This window comes from Pleuronectes platessa, chromosome 14 (assembly GCF_947347685.1).
Source record: "Pleuronectes platessa chromosome 14, fPlePla1.1, whole genome shotgun sequence".
NCBI classification, from domain to species: Eukaryota; Metazoa; Chordata; class Actinopteri; order Pleuronectiformes; family Pleuronectidae; genus Pleuronectes; species Pleuronectes platessa.
Genome location: NC_070639.1, coordinates 15,173,068 through 15,193,985, shown reverse-complemented (window position 1 = coordinate 15,193,985; position 20,918 = coordinate 15,173,068). Strand labels below are relative to the sequence as shown.

The 20,918-nt window shown below is 42.3% G+C and overlaps 1 protein-coding gene across 3 annotated transcripts in view; it reads left to right on the top strand.

Moving 5' to 3' along the window:
- The window catches only part of LOC128456092 (receptor tyrosine-protein kinase erbB-4), a 301,537-nt gene that overhangs the window by 134,354 nt on the left and 146,265 nt on the right, over positions 1–20,918 (top strand). For all 3 annotated transcript variants that reach the window (XM_053440141.1, XM_053440140.1, XM_053440142.1), the window contains exon 3: positions 18,078–18,264. In XM_053440141.1, coding sequence (XP_053296116.1) covers positions 18,078–18,264 — 187 coding nt within the window. The remainder of the gene's footprint in view (positions 1–18,077; positions 18,265–20,918) is intronic.

Here is a 20,918-nt window from a genome sequence, read left to right as displayed (position 1 = left end):
TGCAGGAGACAGTCACTCAGCGCAGAGTTTGAATAGAAAAAGACGGATGAAAGGACATGCTGATGAGATAACTGGTCCTGCCTTTTGTTCAACACTTGTCTTCACCTAACTTTGGTTCTGACTATCCTGACAAGCATCATGATACAGAATTATTAGATTTAATTCTCTGCTAAAACCCCTTTCTCAACCCTGCCTGAGTATACCATCTCAGAATCAAATCATTAATTTGTTATTGCTAAGAATCAAATTATTTATTGTTTGTGATAATAAATTATATCAGTAAATTTATATATAGTTTTTTAAACCTCAAAATGTTATCTATCATTGAGATTTTCTTAGCTAGCTGTTATTCGCACACTAGGTGCCCATCGCTAGCACTGCTATTTGCATGTGCAACAGTGTGGCTGCAGGGGTATAGTAACCTGTCTGTAGCAAACAAAGCTAGCAGTACTCGGTGTGGATGCCAAAGTCGCAGTTTAAACTCAAGTATTAATGCTTTCCTGGCAAAACTTTTAACGGGCTGGATGTGCGAGGAATTAGCGCTTCATTATATTGACTGAAAAAGAGACAAGGTCTACCATAGTCATGTCTAGACCCCCGTAGACCGGCACAGCGGGATCCTCCATTGTTCCCACTATCTGTCCTCCAAAAGTATAGCTGTGTCATCTGAAGAGGACCCACAAAAGATAACCGAAACAGTCTGCTATAGCAGCACAAGACATAATTGGGACAGAGGTGGTGAGGGAGGAAAGGTCTTTTTGTTCTATTCAGAGCATTTCTGACTTCCTCCAAATAGATGAGAGAATAACTTAATTGCTCATTGAGTTGATGACACTGTTTTATGCTGATAATATCCCCGTGCCTGATGGTGTCATAGAAAGAAGGAGAAGAAACATAAAGAAGCTTCACAGCAGATAGAGAATAAGAAAGGGAGTCTCTTTTAGAATAATTGTAGCTTTTACCATGAAATGAATGCATTGTGGGGAGCCAACGGTGCCAGCTCTACCCATGCAAGCCATCATGTCTTTATCACTAATGGACCAGTGACTACTACTGTAATTACATAGGCTTTTGTCTAGGCCTTTGCGCAACTATCTTGGAAGCAAAAATTGGTCTGACATTTACGGCTCTTTCATTGGCATCTACAGTATACGAGCAAGTTCCCGAAAAAGAAAGGTGCAAAAAGAGCGGAAGATGGAAATAGACAGAAAGTTAGATGGAGATATGGGTTGAGAAGACTTTTAGGATAATTTGCTAGGAAGAAGTTCTGATATGGATACAACACAGTCTGAATACAAGTTCATGCCGTACCTCATCATTCAATGAATCAATTTCAATTTGTCCAGTGATTCTTTATGAAAGCCAACTATGCTCATCATGTCTCTTTGGGGGTCTATTTTGTCTGCAGCAGATTTCTTTGGTGTAAGTGATGGTCGCTTTTCAGCCATCTTTTTGTTGAGGACAATAGGTTATAATATGCTTCAAGAGCCATGTAACATCTTTAGGGCCGACTCGACTCTACGGTGTCTCGCCATCCGAAGGAGATGAGACGGGGTGGTTGAGCTAAGGCGAATTGGTGATTGGCCAAATCAAACCGTTTCAACTGAACCAAAGTCAGTTGTCTGTGATGAAAGACGAGAGACAACCATCGTTCAACTAAATGGTCTGATCAAGCTCTCAAAAAGGTTGAGCCTTGGCCCTTCTGTAGTACTCTTGAGCATCGCAAAACTAAGTTCATTAGGGTAGTTTTTATGTAAGAACCTCACAAACCACAAAGGATCCCACCACAGCTGTGGCCTCTGGCTATGAACTAGTTAACTGCTACATCATGAAGTACTGTCGTTACTCATACAGGAGATTTCCATTAAAACAGTTAAAATATTCATTGTTTCTTACTTGGGCGGCAGCTCCCAACTTGCTCCCTCATGTCCGGTCTGCTAAAGAATAAACTGGCTGACACCCACGTACACTCACACAGACGCACGCATGCATATAAACACAACTGTGAAGTGTGTAACATCATTTTCTGTCTCCACAGGGCAGAAAAAACATTGCACAAAAGACACATAATTACTTTTCTTCTGCCTTTCACCTGGTCAACTTGAATTTTTAAAACTTTCCTCCAAATAGAATAGCATAGCATGTTAAGTACTTGCTGCAGATAGTTATCATGGCCTTACCCACCATTAGAGTCAGACCTCTGTGTTTTTCCCGGGGTAAGTGAACTCTGATTGATCCCTGGCGTCACTGTGTGTGTATGTATGTATGTGTGTGTGTGTGTGTGTGTATGTGTGTGTGTGTGTGTGTGTATGGGTCGGGCTGTTTGAACAGGCAGCTGAATATGATACAGGTAACTTCAGAGTTTTGCTAGTGGACTGTTTGTGATTTAAAGCCTTTCATTCCCAGGTATCATCTGACTAATGGTCCTCGTGCATCCGAGCTACGTTGCGTTACGGTGGCTATCCATCACGATGCCGGCTTAGTTAGTGTCACTTGAGTGGATTAATTAGCTAGCTAGCTAACATAAATTTCATCCATCCTACGTCACATACAGAGGTAGTTAGGTTGAACCCTGACAAATCACTGCACTGTGTTTGGATTATGTTTACTGGAATTCAATGGTGTCTGTGGTTTGAGTTCCTTGAACAATTCCGTTACGCATATTCAACGTTCCTTTTCAAATGTTTGGTGATAACTCTAGCCTCCTCTGTATATGAGTCTGGATCATTCACTCCACTAGAACTGCTTAACAATCTATGCCACTGGCCACTGACATGGTTTTAAGGTTAGATATTGAATGTTTGCACTCATCTTGAAATGCACATTATGCAGTTCAGAGAAATCAAATGTTGTTTTTCAGAGAGCCATAGCTTCTAACTATGGACATTTGTATTTCTAAAACGCTGCATACTGCCATGACAGTCAGATAGAAATGTGTTGTGTTTCAAAGTGTGATAATTGGAACCTTGTTTTCCTTTTTTCCATATTTTGACTCTTGATTTGTTTTACTTTTTCCCTTTCCTTTAATCCTAATCATAATATGTAATTATATACATGTTCCAACCCCACATTTTTTTGCAAATATTGTTCCATATCTCCAGCCTCCGAGTTCCATGAAAAAATGTGCACACAGTATATTTATTTTTACATAACTACAATATTTAATCAAAAATCTCTGCAGGTATTAATAGTCTGCCAATATCATAGACTTTTATTTGTGCAAAGGTGACTTCACTGATCTGAAGGCAACACACACACACACACACACACAGAGTCACTCAGTTCTTAATGCTCTGCTCTAATTCCACGGTAACACTTGAACATCTTAATTAAACATGGCTGTTATCTGGGTTTGTTTAATTCTTAGAAATGCTGATAGGTCTGGCTGCCAAATAAAACTCCATGGACAGGGTACAGCCAGTCTCTTGCTGCTTTGTGAGTCTGTGTGTGTATGTATGTGTGTGAGTTAGGCCTGTCGCGATATGCAATAAATCAATTAATTGCGCGATAAATTAAAATGAGCGATAATTTTTTGCCGGCTGCAATAAATCGCCGGATGGTGTTTTTTTGCCCCAACTGAATTCTTCAAGGCAGCGCGCAGGGTTAGGCATTCAGTTGGTGATGGTTATTATTTCCTGCAGCGCAGCCTTAAAGGCCGAGCTGAGGGCACAATAAGTTAACCCCCTCGTCACGTCTCAGTCACTTGTAGCATTGGTCTCTATGTGGGAGGCGGAGCCCTGGCGTTGCGCAGTGCAGAGTGCAGCATGAAAGTCCCGAGAGGAGAAGAGAAAAAACATTTGGAAGAATAAAAAGATGGAGTTGGTTTCTAAGCCGAACGCGACAGCTGCCGTGTGGGAGCACTTCGGCTTCAAACCCAACGGCCGGGGCGAACCAAATAACTTATGCGAGCCGACATGTCGCATTTGTTTGAAAACAGTATTGACAAAACGCGGTAATACAACAAACCTGCATCTTCACCTGAAACACAATCACCCGATGCAGTTTTCCCAGCTTGGGAAAAAACAAACAGTTGGGAAGTCTCCGTCTTCCCAACTGTCCACAATCACTGGGGCGTTTAGTCGGCAAACAAAGTACAAACAGGACAGCGCAAAATGGTGCGCGCTCACTGACTGTGTAGTTCGCTTCATTGCTAGAGAGATGATGCCCTTTAGTATCGTGGAAAAGCCTGCATTTCGACGAATGCTGCAAACATTTGACAGCCAGTACGAATTGCCTGGGAGAACATACGTGTCACAAACGGCAATTCCACAACTGTACAACAGTGTAAAAGACAGCATACTAAAGGAGATCAAAGACATCCCATTTTACTCTGCCACTACAGATATGTGGTCAAGTACAAACATGACTCCCTATATGAGCTTGACCATACACTACATAACTGCGGACTGGACCCTGCACTCCAAGTGTTTAGAGACCAGATATGTCCCAGAGAATCATACTGCTGACACCCTTGGAGAAAACCTGAAGTCTGCTTTAGCAGACTGGGGACTGGATGAGCACAAACTAGTCTGTATCACTACAGATAATGGTGCTAACATTGTTGCTGCAATAAGAAATCTTGGCTGGTCATGGCTCAATTGCTTTGGCCACAACCTCCACCTTGCTGTGTGCCATGGTCTGGACAGCGACAAAGATCAGACAGCGCGTGCATTCGGTCTCTGTAAAAGTTTGGTCAACACATTCAACCTGAGCTGGCTTAAGAGGAGAGACCTGAGGAAGGCACAGAGTGAGGCAAATCTCCCCCAACACAGTCTAATACTGGTGAGTGATTTAATTCATTGATAGTTTAATTTAATGCATCTAATGCATACAATGGCACTAAGTTGATGGTACAGTGTGACATGAATGTACTGACTGAGTGAATGAGACCATGAGAATGTATTATTTATTGACTATTTATTACTCTACTTTTTTTTAATGAGTCCAGTAGTGAGTGCAGTGCATTGAATTGTTGTATAATGTATTACTGTGCAATACATCTATATTCTATTGTTTAATTTGCAACACAAAATATTTAAAGAGTTGTTATTCTTATTTTAAAGTAGCCTCTAGACCTGTTGAATTTAATTGAGACTGTAGTCGTATGCACTGGCATTAAAAAATAAAATAAAACATACAAATGAATAATAATGGAAATGTAAAATGTAGTATTTGTTTAAGAATGTTTATATAGACTAACTAATGAACAAGAACAATATTATCTTTCCCACAGGATGTTGTCACACGATGGGGCACTAAGCAGAAGATGGTAGAGAGGGTGCTCGAGCAACTCCCAGCCATAAGAAGTGTCCTGGTTCAAGACCGTAAACATAGCCACCTCAATCCAACCTGGCAAGATGTTTCTGTGTTGGAGTCCATCAACGCAGCAATGAAACCACTAGCTGACTTCACAGACGTCCTCTCAGGGGAAAGATACGTCACAGTGTCCTCAGTTAAACCTGTGATGGAACTGATAAAAGACGACCTTCTCTCTCCAGGCCCTGATGACACTGCACTGACAGCCAGCATTAAACAAAACATGTGCAGGGTCCTGACTGAAAAATACAAATCACCTGCAATCCAAGTCCTCCTGAGAAAGGCCACCATCTTGGATCCAAGGTATCGTGGCAGCATGGAGGAGGCAGAGGCATTGGATGATGTCAAACAACAGCTTGTCCAAGAGCTACTGGACATAATAGGGCCAGAAGAAAGTGGAGAAGGTGCCAGTGGTGAGAGCTGCAGCAACGCTGCTGGAGGAAACGTGGATGAACCTACTGCTACCGCACCCACCAAGAAGATGAAGCTGAGTGACTTTCTTCGAAACAGAAGAGCTCATCTCACAAGTCAGACCCAGGCTTCCTTTCCAAAAAGAGTGCAGGCTGATACAGAGCTGACCAAATTCCTCCAAGAAGATGCACTTGATGCAGCTTGTGATCCCTTGATGTGGTGGCATGACAATCAAAGAAAATATCCTTTGATGGCCAAGTTGGCCCAAAAGTACATGTGCATTTGTGCAACAAGCACCAGCTCAGAGAGAATGTTTAGCACAGCTGGCCACATTGTTACTCCTGAGAGATCCTGCCTTAAGCCACACAAAGTCAACATGTTGGTATTTCTTGCTCGGAATCTGCAAGACTAAAGAAGCTACAGATTTGCATATGACCTGTTGAGGCATCCGCTTTCAGTCATGTTTTTTGTTGTTAGTTTGCACTTTTTTTGCACAAAGGTCCTAATTGGCAGTTTTGCCTGTATGTCTGAGCCTAATGTTTATTATTTGTTGAAGTGCAATCTGGTTTACATCCTTTTTATTTAGTGTTTAAATTGTATTTATTGTTTTTGGTTGTGTTTGGTTTTTATTCAAGAGCATTTTTGGTTAAAATAATTTTATTTATTGTTTTTGGATGTTTTGTTAATTAATTCTGGATATTTTAAATGTCTTCCAGATGTCCAGTTCCAGTGTTCTTTAAAAATAAAAGTTTATTGATCTTCGAAAGGGTGTACTTGCATTATTATGCCATTATCATTATATAAGTTGAAAATGGTGTCAAAACGGCAATATTATCGCTTATCGCAATAATTTCTGGGGCAATTAATCGCACAGAAAAATGTGTTATCGTGACAGGCCTAGTGTGAGTGAGTGAGTGAGGGAGAGGACAGCCAAGTGGGTCAGAAAACTGTTTCCTTAGTTCCCTGTGGATAGAGCAAGACCTTTATCTTCAATTTCAGAGATTTCCTCTGTGGTCAGAAGAGGAGGCCACACCACCTATTTCTTCCCCACTTTTTGTTGGGCCATCACTGAACTCAGACAAGGTATAAAGAGGGCCTTTTAAGCAGTAGACACATTATCTGGCTGGGTGCACTTCCGTTTCTTTCATCTTCAGTCTTTATCAATATTGATTTGTCAAAAAGTATTTTTTGTTAGCCGGGCTGTCCACAAAGACACTTTTCATCGATCACTTCATTAGCAGAGGCTCCGAGCACCACATCGCCAACATGACCTGAGTTTACTTAATAGTGCTCTGGACTATGCTTGTGTCTCGATCGCAGATTGATGTATAGTCAGATAATTCATATTTCTGGTGCACAGTATAACAATGTATGATTAGAAGCCTGCTAAACATGACAGAACGAGTTGTAAGTGATACATTCAAGCCCATGAGGTGCTTATCTTAAAGAAGTCACTTACTGTGTCTTTATACTAATAATATTAATAATTATTATTATTATTATTATTATTATTATTATTACTGTAAAGACAAAGTAGAAAGCATATGTAAGTAAAAGTAGGAAGACAACACACATGCATTTAGGCTACTTTCATCTGCATAATACAATGTAGTAAAATATCGACTCCACTCTTCAGGAAAACCCCTAAAATCCTTTTAGGAGTCATAGCAGTTGATCTGTAGGAAGTGGAGCTTCATCCTTTTAGTTTTAAAATAGGCAGAACTGAGTCACCTTCAGTCAGACATTGTGCTGAGAGGCTTATTAGCTGCTTAGCCTTAGAAAAAGAATCTTGTACCACTGAGGGGAAAATATACAGTTTTCTTCAGATATGACGACAATTTATTTATAAGCTTTTAACATCAGGAAAATGTTGTGTGACTATGACATATTTCAGTCAGTAAAACAAAACGCACTGGTTCCTCCCTAGACCTTAACACGTGATGTCCATCATGAGGTTGTGCTTTAGTGCAAAACAAAGGAGATACATAAATTTGCAGACTGAGACCTCACCTTAACACAGCCACTGCTTCTTAGACTCCTGTCCTCCTAAATTTATAGAGCTGCGAGGTCCATCAACCTTTATTAGCTAATAATGCCGTTAGGGCCATTACGTGTGGCCGAGGCTCCCCCACAGCAACATTTAACAGTCTCGCTGGGGTACTAGTGGTTGGCTGAAGTAACAGGGCCGCTGTGTGACAACCCCCTCTGCACCAAAGTGTCTGACCAGACTTCTAATTTGATGGCGCTAAGACCAGCATAGAACTCCCAGCGGGTGTTTGCTACGTCACATTGTACAAGGAAAAAAATACAAATAAAGATTACCTTGGTCATTTAGTTGTATGATAGTTAGTTAAGATTTCACATGTTACGGTTCTGATCCGGCTAAAGAGCAACGTTGTGCTATTTCCATGCTGTAAGCATCTAAGAGGGCAAATGTTATCCCACCCATGGGGCTTCTTCAGGGATTATTTAAAGGCACCTACATCCTGAAAAAGCCCAGACTTCAAATTGAGAATCTGTCTTCCCTGTATTTTTGCATTAAAATGCCCTTTCTGAATAGAAGGTAAATGTGCCCCGTAGAGAGGATACTGTAGATGATCTAAAGCTCCTGTGGGCGGTGTTAAGATTGCCGCACTGAAATAAACAGCGAAGGGCTCAGTGAAGTACTGCATGGTTACTCCCGGGGCCGTTGGTGATGTTTTTGTTGTTTTGTGCTCGGTCCAAACTCTTAGAGAATGGTTAGGGGACGGCCGCCCCAGATCAAAGCCGAAAATAATCAACTGTGAGGAGAGAGAGAGCCCTCTATTTTATCTTCTCTCCTTGCTCAGGGCTGAAAGCAGATTGTTGTTGAACAAAAAGTTGATAAAGGGAAAAAGGACTGTACAGTGTACGCTCTCCACTTGTTTTGTAAGTAGAAATGGAACACATGGTCTGATTCGATGAGTCACATGAACAAGACTCAGTTCCCTGTAATGTAAGATGTATTTTCTCAGACACAGACACACACACACACACACACACACACACACACACACACACACACACACACACATACACACACACACACACACACACACACACACATACACACACGTGTCGGTGGATGGTTTATGTTGTTGAGCCTGTCTCCAAATGGGGAATCCATACTGGAGCAATCACACTTAAATTCATCTGCAATCACAGTATTTATATCGCAAGATTACCCATAAGGCCTCTGTGCTTTCACATTTCACATCCCATAATTTTATTATGTCACTCAGAGTCAGAGAGGACTGGGGATGACAGCATTAGCAATCCAGCATTACTGCTCAGATTAGCTTTTGTGCAACCTATAATATGCAATACGAATTTCTATGTGGCGAGATTTCGGGGGAATTTAACCGACAATGTGTCAATCGTAATCAAATCAAATTTTAAACTTTCTGAAATAGAGTGAAAGTCTGCACTGTTTAATCAATCAAGTACTGAATCACGATTTATTACTAGGTTGTGTGACTATGTGACAAAATCTATTGTTAGAACTGATATTCAGGAGTATTAATCTGTATCTTGCAGTGCGTACTTCCATCTGTGCAGTAAAAGTTATACTTCATGTTGATGATGCTGTTACCGAGGGAAATCAAATTGATGAGAGAGATGGAAGCCCAGAGGTGCTTTGTGAGTACAGCAAACATGATGTTATGTCGCTGAAATTGTTAGTTTGTAAAATGCATGTAATTGAAAAATGTCAATATGGACCCCCCCACAAATGAGAAGTTTGAGCGGGTCTACATGCAAACTGAAATGAAGACATTGATTAACCCCCGATGTCAAAGTTGAATCATTGGAAACTTTAATTAAAGTGAAAAATGATCTCAGTAAATGGTAGAAATCTTGTAAGCACCAATGGGACTTGGTTCCCAGGCCTTATTAAGGAGTTAACCATGGACTACATGGATTTTGCATTACCCCCCACCCCAAAAGCCTCCCACCACACACACACACACACACGTGAGCTCGTAGTAGAGGAGCATGGGGAAGTGATTATTCTTGGATTAAGACTTGCCTCGCCGCTGATATGCACAGCGTAATTGAATAATGGCTGCCTCACCCGAACAGTCCCAATGCAGACGGGCCTCCCAGCCCCGTCAGATCGGCACAATATTAACCATGACACAGGCGTAACCAGGCTGGTAATTAATGCACTGAGTCAATTACAAATTAGTCCATTTGGAGAATTCCCCACAGGAGTCCACTCATTACCAGTGCTCTGATGAAGTCGCCGTTTCTCCTCATGGGAAGAGGTGTCACTCCACTGTTCTCCTTTTGTATCTGTCTTCATCTCCCTGCTGAAGGTAGACAAATGGAGGATGAAATGGATACTGGCTGCTACACGTCAGCCACACACCATTGGTAGGCTAATGTCCAACTATAGACGTATAGAAGTGTGAGCTAATAAGGGAAACTTTAGAGGGTAACTAATGGATGCTGTTAGTTGGCAGACTATTGTACAAGGGAGGTAACCATCACATTTAGCACTAAATGCATTTTTCCGGATATCACACTGTTCTTTGCCGTTACTGACTTTTAATTAGGTACATCAACATGCAATGCTACAATCCCTTAGCATTTTCTCCAGCTGTAAAGGAAACTCTGGTCCAACGACAATTCCCCCCAATCGCACAGCACTGATGTCTTCCAAATCATTACAGATCGATTGCAGTGTACAAATCAATAAATTATAATTAATAAAGTGTATGATAAACATGCACTGATGGCGGTAATGTGTGAAGAAAATGGCTACCTCTCCTTACTCTGTATTAATGCTTCACACAGCACAAGGCGAACACCACCCTATTCATTTCGCTGCCAAAGGTGAAAGTCAATCTTAATGACAGAGGGCTTCCGAGCTCAATTCAGGAACTGTCAGGGAGGTGAAATGGGAAAGAGCTGCCATGATGAGAGACAGTGAGAGAAACTATGGATGTGTGTGTGTGTGTGTGTGTGTGTGTGTGTGTGTGTGTGTTTGTGTGTAGATGGGGGGTTGTTTGTGGTTTGCCTCCCCCTCAAGCCCTTGAAAGGCCACCCATTCAGGGTAAACAGAATATATTTTGTAAAGAGAAAAGCCTGATCTTTCTCGCATATAGAGGACTGTACTGTATGTTTTGCTTTAAATATTGGACTTGGTACGGTTCAAACCCAAATCATTTCTGCGAATGTTTACGAACCATTTTCCAAATATATGAAATGCATTTTTATAAGGACAGCGTAGTCAGTTCGTCAGGTGGATGTTTCAAGGGAGGAATCTGATTCAGAGTACAGTGCTGGTTTACAGAGCAGTCCTCATGCGTCAGTGTCAAAGGCTGATGGGTCCCAGATAAGGAAAAGCATAGCACAGTTTCTGGCTGAAATAAGAGTAAATACAGTGAACACTTATTGAAGATGGGAGACCGTTTTTCTTTTACTTATTTTCACCAGTTCAGATAGTGGAGAATGTGCTGTGATGGAAGTTCAAATGTATCATGGGGTTGTTGTTGTTGTTGTTGTTGTTGTTGTGAGTATGACTCAACTGATTTGACATATTGTACTCCCCTTGGCCATAAGTCAAAAGGTTAATTGTTCTCATTTTTTATTCTGACATTAGTCTTATACCTTCTGGGACGAATTATCTTATATTATACACACTATTATCATGTTAGGCTGAGGCTATCATCTTAAAGGCTGAATCCAACATTGTCAGAAGCTATAAAGTTCCTTTATCCTGAACTGATTCTTTTTTTTCAATTTATAAGTCATGGTAGCCGTGAAAACTTGTGCAGATCTGATCAAAACACGATGAACAGCATGACAAGAGCTAAAGGAAAACCTACATCAGCAGCTGTAGTCTGATAGGGATGCAGCAATGCCTGCGTCAGGAATGAGTCCTTTAAAGTGCACATCAAACTGCATATGTAAACACAAAACGATGATGCAAAAGCACCTGATTCCTGCTTACAGCCATGTTAAATCTGCATTAAAGAGAAGCAAAGATGACTGTAAGCTCTCGTTATACAGAGGCATGTAATCTCTAAGGGAAACTTGTGTTTGTCTCTCAGCAGCTTAACTACACAGGTGATTGATGCAGGTTTTGAAGTTCTCTCCACATCTTGCTCTAAGGATCTGTCCCAATTCCTCTCCTGGCAGTAGCAGAACGGCACATGAACCACAGCCAGCGTGAACCTGCAGTCTTTCCGTGGCCGTTCCACAGCTGGTGTGTCCCATGCGTTAGCCCTACCCCTCGATATAAAGTGCCCATAGTGTCCCCTCCAAACTGAGCCACACGGGATAGGGATAGAACATCTTCCCCTAGGAGTTGGGACACATCGGCATGTTCACATCGGCTCTTTCAATGTTACATTCGTCCTATCCACTAGTTTGCAAAATTTGCAGTTACACAATCTTTTGAACTTCATATATTGTGAAAAATGTTACTTGTTACTCTCACTCAGACTGTTAACAGGTTTGCTCGAGGGCATAAATAGCGATTATATTAAATTGAAATGTTTGTCACAGCGATTTAATGACATTTTACATTTGCTACTTGGTTAAAATAGGATATTCCGGTGGATTTAAATTATCATGATTATTTTTGCAAGATTTCATACTTACAATTATGAGACTTTTACCCGTAGCAGTCGTCATCTTGATTAGCTTCATCCATTCATAAAGCATTCAGGAATCTTTGTCTACCCTTTTGTTTTAGGGGCGTCCTGAATACACAACGGTTGAAGGGGTGTTCGAAGGGGCTAATGGGAACACACTACCCCTTCATGGCTACAGGCAAAATTGGGACTTAGACTACAGCAGACATATCTTGAAGGCAATGGGTGTTGCTAGACTGTGTAGGCTGCAACGTGTCACTCCCAGCCTCCGCTTGGCTGATAGTAGGTGTCACCTGGCTCAGAGAGGTGTGGCATTTTGAGGAAGTCGGTCACATTAAATTAAACATTTTAAACATCACACTATATCTCTCTGACTCTGTTTCATGTGTTGACCCAATAAAGGGAGCTCTTGAATCTTTGCATCAGATGTTATGTCGGCTCTCTTTTCAATTCAGTATTCAGTCATGTCAGTAACAAAATGTTACTGCATGCCACAATTATTTGGTTTATATTGGTTGGATAATTTGTTGCTGCACAACACAGAGGAAGAGGAAGGACTAGGGAAATAAACTGGGTTAGAAAATCATTAGTTGTGCCATGTCTCATTGTCTGGCCTGTGACCAAGGAAGATGAGTTAGATGAGCTCAAAGGCATCGGGCAGGAAGTGTTGGCAAAAATAATCCTTTCTTTTTTTTTTTACTATGACCGTTGCACACCCACCCACAGACCCACCCATTCTCCATATCACCCATCTTACCTTAGAGATGTGATGAGGCAGATAAGGTAAATTAGAGACCGAGACTACACAGTAGATCTTTGGACTGATTTTTTAATTAACTTCTGACTGCAGTCGTAGAGAGAGCAGACACTTTTACAACATTCCAGTGGAGCCAGATATTTAGCAAATATGCAGTGTCAATGAAAAGCATCCCCATCCAACCTCATCTGTTTGTGCAGCAGCTGTTTGCTCCTGTGGCAGGGATTAAGCAAGATCTTACGAGGATTTTCTATTGTAGTAATATATATCGCATGATAATGTAGTGATGTAATAATAGAGCTGCATTTAAACGGATGACCATTCGTTTTTTCTATTTATTTATATATACTTCTGTTCACAAAAGTCTCTCTCTCTCTCTCTCTCTCTCTCTCTCTCTCTCTCTCTCCAGTTTTTCTGTTTTCACCATCTTGGTGTTTTCTGTCAATGATGCATGCAGCTTACAGGCCTTTCTTGTCATCAAGCTTGACAAGTAGACTGTCATACTGTCGCAGCCAATGACAGTCAAACATCAACTGAGCGCTGCACATTGCCTCAGCATACGTGGAAAGCACACTTGCTCAACGGGTTCTTCTCAAAGTCACCCTCCCTTTGCCAATCTCATTCAGAAGCAGCAGCGAATCGAAACCTAAATACAAAACAGCAAACTGACATCATTTCAGTTACATAGATGAATGTTGGATAGTTCATTTTTTCTTGCATTTCCGTATTCATAACCTTTGCTGAGGAGGTTATGTTTCAATTGCTGTTTGTGTGACTTTTAAAGCTACAGAACCAATTTTCTTGAATCTCAACGGAAGAATGGGGTATGGACAAAGAAACCCTGTTGGACCTTGGTGGAGGTAGTTATCCTACTGAGTGCCATTCAACTTCATCATATACTTTTTTACTTTGCTTATTCTGTTTATAATTAGAATAAATAAAGTGCCTTTCTTGTCTTACTACAAAGGGAATTTGAATTTTATTTGCCCCACGGAAATCCTGGGAGAAATCTTTGAGCCACAAGGGAAGGACATGGAACACCAACAGACAACAGGGCTCCTTCAAATCCTTCATGTCCCCATGTTCTTTGTTGGGGTTGTTACTACAATCGGCAATGAAAAAAGAGAATTCCTTCCCTACAGCCACACAACACAAACACACATGCACACAGCTGTGTTTCATGAGAGGTGCTGTGTGAGAATCAGAGGGGATACTTTCTCTTCATCTTCAAAGATGAGTCATCATTGTAATCTTGTCCAAGCAATAAAAGAGACTTGAGTGATGCACATGCTCTTGCACACACACTTTTTTCTCTCTCTCTCTCACACACACACACACACATCAAACACAGCATCAACTGCAGGTGTTTAAAGTGACTCGTATTGGGTTTGAGCCACTCCAGAGGGATTGAGGTGTTACCAGGGCTGTTTGTTGGACACTTTGTTGACTTAAAGGGAAGCATGGCCATACTGCTTAATGTGAATATAAAAGATACCATCATGGATGGTACTGCTGCGGTATATTGCACTCACACAGCATCAGTATGATGATGTGATATAATCAAGATGGAAATATAACACACGTGACGATTTTACATAAAAAATTGGGACAATTACCGGCAATAGTTTAACTTGGTTGTCAGTTATACGGAGGATGATCTCCGGGGGAAACTCAGGAAGATTCTCTCAGTTCCACTTGTAGACACTCAATCCAGATTCGGTGTGTGTGTGTGTGTGTGTGTTTACAGATGTGGATGTGAGCTCAGGCTGAGCATTTAGGGAGGAGATATGGAAATAGAGGATGAGGGCTTGCTGATGCAAGGCGAGCCTTAAGCCCTCGCGGCGCACTCCCGTGTATCTGCCTTCAATGACCGCAGCCCACCGGGGCACATCACTACGCCTCAATATGTATGGAAATGAAAGGCAATCATGCTAACGTGTGTTCGGTCTCTTCAAACATGCTAATGGTGTCATTTCGCGTTCAGCCCTTTACCACCCACCCCAGCACTTCACCTCTCCTTACACCCTTTGCTGTGTCCCTGTCTCTTCCCCTGAACCAGAACAGGTGGGATTTTAATTATGTATTAAAATACACATACACCAAGTCCGATCCACTTGACTGGGCTCCTCCTTCTGAAGTAGTGTATCCCTCCTTCTCTGCCTCCCCTTCCCTCCATACCCTTTCGCTTTCCTCCCTTCACTGACTCAACCCCAGAAAACCTCCCTCCCTTCTCTTCCTCCTTTAGAAGTTGGAGATTGAAGGACTCGGTTTAAAAAACCGCGCACGTCTCAGCGACTCAAGTGAGGGGTTTGTTCCGCTGCCACACTTCCGTTCACAAATGCTTCGGCTCAGGGAGGAGGGAGGAGGGAGAAATCCCTGTTAATCTAGTGAATCTGGCTCTCTCTGTCTCTTTTGTTCACTGTTACTGGGACTCTGACGATCTGATCTCCTGGGAGGTGCGTGGGGTGTGTGTCTGGGGTTCGGGTTGTGGGCGAGCTCGGGGGGGTTGCTACAGAGTTCAGTGTGCATTCAGTAAAGAAACTTCCCTTTGTTTGTGCGTTCTCACTTTTTAAAAGACAGATTGTACCTCTGGACTCAAGTGCACCAAGCTTGGATTGGCTTGGCCCATATCTTGCAATAAGAGATCAATCTAAAGTGAGGGCAAAAACGTGGGTTTCAGTAAGATGAAGCCGGTTCTCCATCACACGTGCCCAAGACACCTGCATCAAGATAGTTGGACAGAAGAGCTATTTTTACTGGGAGAAATCCAGGACAACAATGGGTCATGTTGTTATATTTAGCAGGTAATTTGCTGCTCTAATTGCACTGACGCTAAACAGAGGAGGTCATGCAGGTGCCTCAAAAATAAATTTAGCATCAAGATCAAAAATTGAAAATGCTATTACAACGGCACCTGTGCCAAACATAGAACCGCTCCTCCATCACACAATGATGGACCCCTGTGTATTAACACCTTTTTGAATTTCATATTTCAGCTCCATCCCTTAAGGAACTTGCATGGGTTAACAGCCGCTGCAATCCAGGTGCCTGGCTCCCTGAAGTGGGCATACAGTCCCCTTCGCTTGGGGGTTGAGGTGGAGCGCTAGATTTGTTGATCTGAGTTTAATGAAAGTCACACAGAGCAGATTTGGCCATTAGCTCAGCACGGGCCTGTTATCACTACACGTTGCTTCCATTTTTTTCCACGCAGTCCATTATTGAACGGAACAATCTGTGGGGAGAAAAGTGTTAGTCGCTGCCATCTTCTTTCTCCCTGTGTTTTATTCCCCTCTGCAGGGATGCACTTCGGAAAGTATTGATTCGGTGGCGCGAAAAATAACAAACCAGCCACCGTGCGAGTGGGGTAATAAACATGCTCAGGAAAAAACAGTGAAGAAACACCCATGAAGTGTGTGCCCAGAAATAATTATTAGTTGTGTATACTCAGAGTCATTCATCCAGAGTTGATTGCACTTACGGTGGTGGGCCACCCTCAGCGTTTTGGTCGCATGAAAACTGTATCGGGACTGAAGATGTGGAGCTTATGGCAAAGCGCCCAGGACAATGTCACTGGACTACATGGACTTGGAGCTATTTGATTGCGTAGTTCTGAAAAGACCTTCACACTCCCTGCACGGTGTTTGTGAGTCATCCTCAGCTCTTGGCTGGTGACATAGAGTCAAAGTGCGAAGGCCCTGATTGTCTCACTCTATGTTCAGAGGAGGGCATGATCCGACATTAAAGGGGCTCAACATATTGTTCTCTCGTGCATGCACAAGCACTCATGATTCACCCTGACAAGCAGACACATTCACAACAACCGTTCTTCTTAGAACCTACAGATACCATCTGTGATTCTCTAAGTGCCTTACTTGATCTTCTTTTCCAACTAGTTTTGAAATCGATAAACACTTGCACGGACACACGCTGAATATAAAGTCCCCATCACTCATGCACATAAATGCGCACAGACTCAACGGACTCTGGCATGTCTGTTTCTATTAATGGTAATCAGCAGGGTAATGATGACGGAGCCGTGACTGCGGCTTACTTACTTGTGGCTGACGGCCATGCTCTCTGACAGCTGTCAACCGCCATGACTCCGCTGCCAGGGCCATCCTTAGGACTCATTTCTTCGCCCAATGCCACTTCACACACAGACTTGTTGATTATCAGCATCAGCGGGCCGCCGTGGAAAGACTTCTCTGACCGCCGGTCTGCTAATGACAGCCACCATGATGGTGGATGGGAGACAGAGGACACAGGCTGTCACTTTGATTCATGCAACAGCAGCTCCAGCTGGGTGGCTCCTTGCCAAATTCTCGACAGTTGTTATATCCCCTCCTAAATGACATTTAAAGTGTGAAGCAATGGCTGTCCTTGTGGCTCGGTCACCCTAGGCCGGGCCCCGGACATGAGCGCTGAACCCCGTGCCAAGTTTTGCAGCGGGGTCACCAGCCCCGGAGCAAATTATCCCCGCTCAGATGCTTTAACTCAACTCACTGGCATGGTTGAATATGTGGAAAGTGACCTTGAAGATAGATGCTGTCTATGATCTGATGAATGCCTTTGACTTACCCTTTTCATCCCTTCCTATTCCATTTGTTTATTTTTAGTCTCTAATTTTCCCCATCCTCTTTTTGGATTTCAGTTAAATAGAAAGTCAATATCTATCTATACATATTTGAAGCATAAGGTGATACAATTAATTCATTTTTATATAAAATAATACAAAACTTTGTTTCCCATGTAAGCTTAACTATGGGCTTTGTCTATTTGTTGGATATTGGTACATTGTTTGGTCCAGAGAGTGGAGAATGCATACAGGAACCTTGCAGAGGTTACAAACAGTCTGACGTAAAAATGGCATTGTCATCCTTTTTTATCTTCAAAATAAAATGCCTTTTTAAAAACATTATTAATGCAAAACTAAAACGAGCTACTTTCCTCTTCCCCTCTCTACCTTTTTGCAGTCCATCCGAGAAGTGACCGGCTACGTGTTGGTGGCCCTGAACCAGTTTGACTACCTTCCTTTAGAGAATTTGAGGATCATCCGAGGAACCAAGCTGTACGAGGACCGCTACTCCCTGGCCATCTTCCTCAACTACAGACGTGATGGAAACTTTGGTCTGCGCCAGTTGGGTCTTAAGAACCTCACAGGTGAGTGACCCGATTGTTTCCTGCTTACTCACGTAACATGGACTTGTGTCCTGAGTTTGAGTTTTGGATCAAACATTAAACTTTAAAATAGTTTGTTTGTGTCAGTGTATACAATTTAGTCAGAAATCCACTTCTTCCAAGCCCTGCAGGAGAACATTCTTTTATAAAAGTTGATTAATTTGCTTTAAAGAAGTCTTAATTTACCACCAAATTAATACTTCTCAATTTAGCAAGTTTTGACAAGTGACTGCTTAAAATATACCGACCCAGTTTTTCTTCATGCCCACTGTCCAATGAGAAAGCAAAGATCTGCTCTAAAAGTTCCAATTACAGTTGCATCAGCCATTAAATGGGAGCAGGGGATAATAATAAAGTGGGAACCAACTGATATTGTGTTAACTATTATAGGATTTAGTTTTGTTTTTCACATTTTGTGCGCAACAGCCAGGAGGGCGATTAAATTAATTCTGCACATTTATTCACTTCACTCCATTACCTTGTTTCAATTTGCCGTCCTTGATTTTTATGGCTGAATTCAACTGTGATCAGATCTTGTTGTTGAGGCACCCAAGGTAATTTGAAGTGGCTTTTCCTAACACTGCGTCGTCTACTCTCTCTTTTCTGTGCATAACAGGTGGTTAAATGGGTGTTTCAGGAAACGCTGTCACAAAAAATGCACGTAGCGCTGTTGAATTAATATTATTATAATATAATTGGCCAAACATGCTGGAAGCTGTTTACTGGCTTTTATTGACTCCATCAAATATTGGGGAAATGCATGCAGTCTGCTTCCTCTTTTCCCAAGATTCAGACTGACGATGTACTCACAATTAACCCTCTCACACTGACAGATACAATGCTGACTCGCAATGTTGTGAAAAGACTGTCTCGTCTGTTATTTCACTCCCGCTAACACACTCTGATTTACAACACACTCTGCAATTGATCCGAGAACGTTTGCTGAGAGGTTGGAGAAAACAGCAAATGTGATTACTGATAAATGGTTTACTAAGAGGGCAAACGTGTGGGTGGCTCTGCCTCTAGATGAACAATGGATCATTGTTGTGCGAGGTTCTCTGAACGCGTCCTGACACTGAGGTCAGTAAGAAATGGAGCGCTTGACTTGCATTGAAGATGTAGAGCTTCTCAGCAACAGGGCTAAGTTGGGCTTGCCAGAGCCTGGGCTGGCTAATGATGTGTGAAACACAAGATCTAGTCATTCTCATGCTAGATCCAACCTCAGAATTATTAGGAGCGAGAAAATTTGTACCTTCCTAATGCAGTTTAGGGAGCAATCTTACTTAAACATTTAAATATATTTATTTATGGTATGCTCTAATTGTCTGCTTAATACAAAACTCTGTATTTCTATATGTGGAACGCATATTTCGCAAAATGTTCGTCGTATCGCCGTCATAAAAAACACAAGATGTTCGATATGAATGGACTTAGAGAAGACAGACAGCCAGCTCTCTGTGCCGGGGCTGTGACATTGTGACAAGTTACTGGTGCAATCACAGCAACGACAACCTCTTCTCCAGTTTGGGGGTTCTTAGTACAGAGTCAAGCTTCAACAAAATTCACCCCCCAACCAGAAGGTCGGTGGTTCAATACTCAGTCTTCCCCATCTGCATGCCGAAGTGTCCCTGGGCAAGAAACTGAACCCCGTAATGGCCCTTCATAGATGTTGAATGCACTGAATGTAAGTCGCTTTGGATAAAAGCGTCTGCCAAGTGACATGTATGTATGTTGAGTAAGTCAGGGACACACTGAGGCTAAGGTGAGAGTGACAGTATCATCAATCTGTACCGGAATTACCAACTACTGTATTGAATCGTTGACTGGAATGCATTTAGATTTGTAAAGCATGGCACCAAGCGTGTGCCTCCGCTGCTTCCAAACCCGCTTTCTAAATAATTCAGATATCCTCATTGTTTTCTTCAACTGTTCCTTCCTGGTGATCCCCCTGAGTCGAGGCAGACAACACAGCCGTTTGCAAGTGTACGTGCAGCTACAGCATGTGCTGGTGTGTTACGCTCCATCTTGAAGTCTTTCTTGTATGTTGCCCCATACTCAGGGAATTGCAGTTGTCCAGCACCACCAGCATCTTCTTTTTTTTTTGCCAAGCCTGTCCTTTTCATTGTGGTGCCAAGTTGAAGCCGGTGCTGAGGGATCTGGACTCTGTGAGAAGTCGCTTGTTTGATGTGCCATCCGTGGCCTCGAGCCATGAAGTTGAGAAGAAGAGATGCACAACAGCCATGGCCTGAATCTGCTCTACTTCATCACTCTTCATGGTTCTTCATTACTCTGAAGTTTTGCACTTGTATCTGTTGTTCCTGCAAAAAAAAGTGTCTGCTTGCTTTCTTGTTAATGATTAAAAAGTGTTACAGCCACATGTTTGCCTCGTAATAGCATAACTCTCCAATGTTGGGAAGGTTTGCTGTTAAAGATTGCTGTGTTGCTATACCATCCCAGAAGGAGGCAAAAAAGACTGGGAACAGTAAAGTGGCAGGCCATTGCCAGTATTTGTGATCTTGCAGAATAAATAAATGTATAATGCCGGCAAAGCAAGGATATATAGGGGCGGTCTTCCCCATATCACAGTTTTTTCCACGGATAGTACAGACAGCGAAACAGGCTCTTGCTGGCGGGAG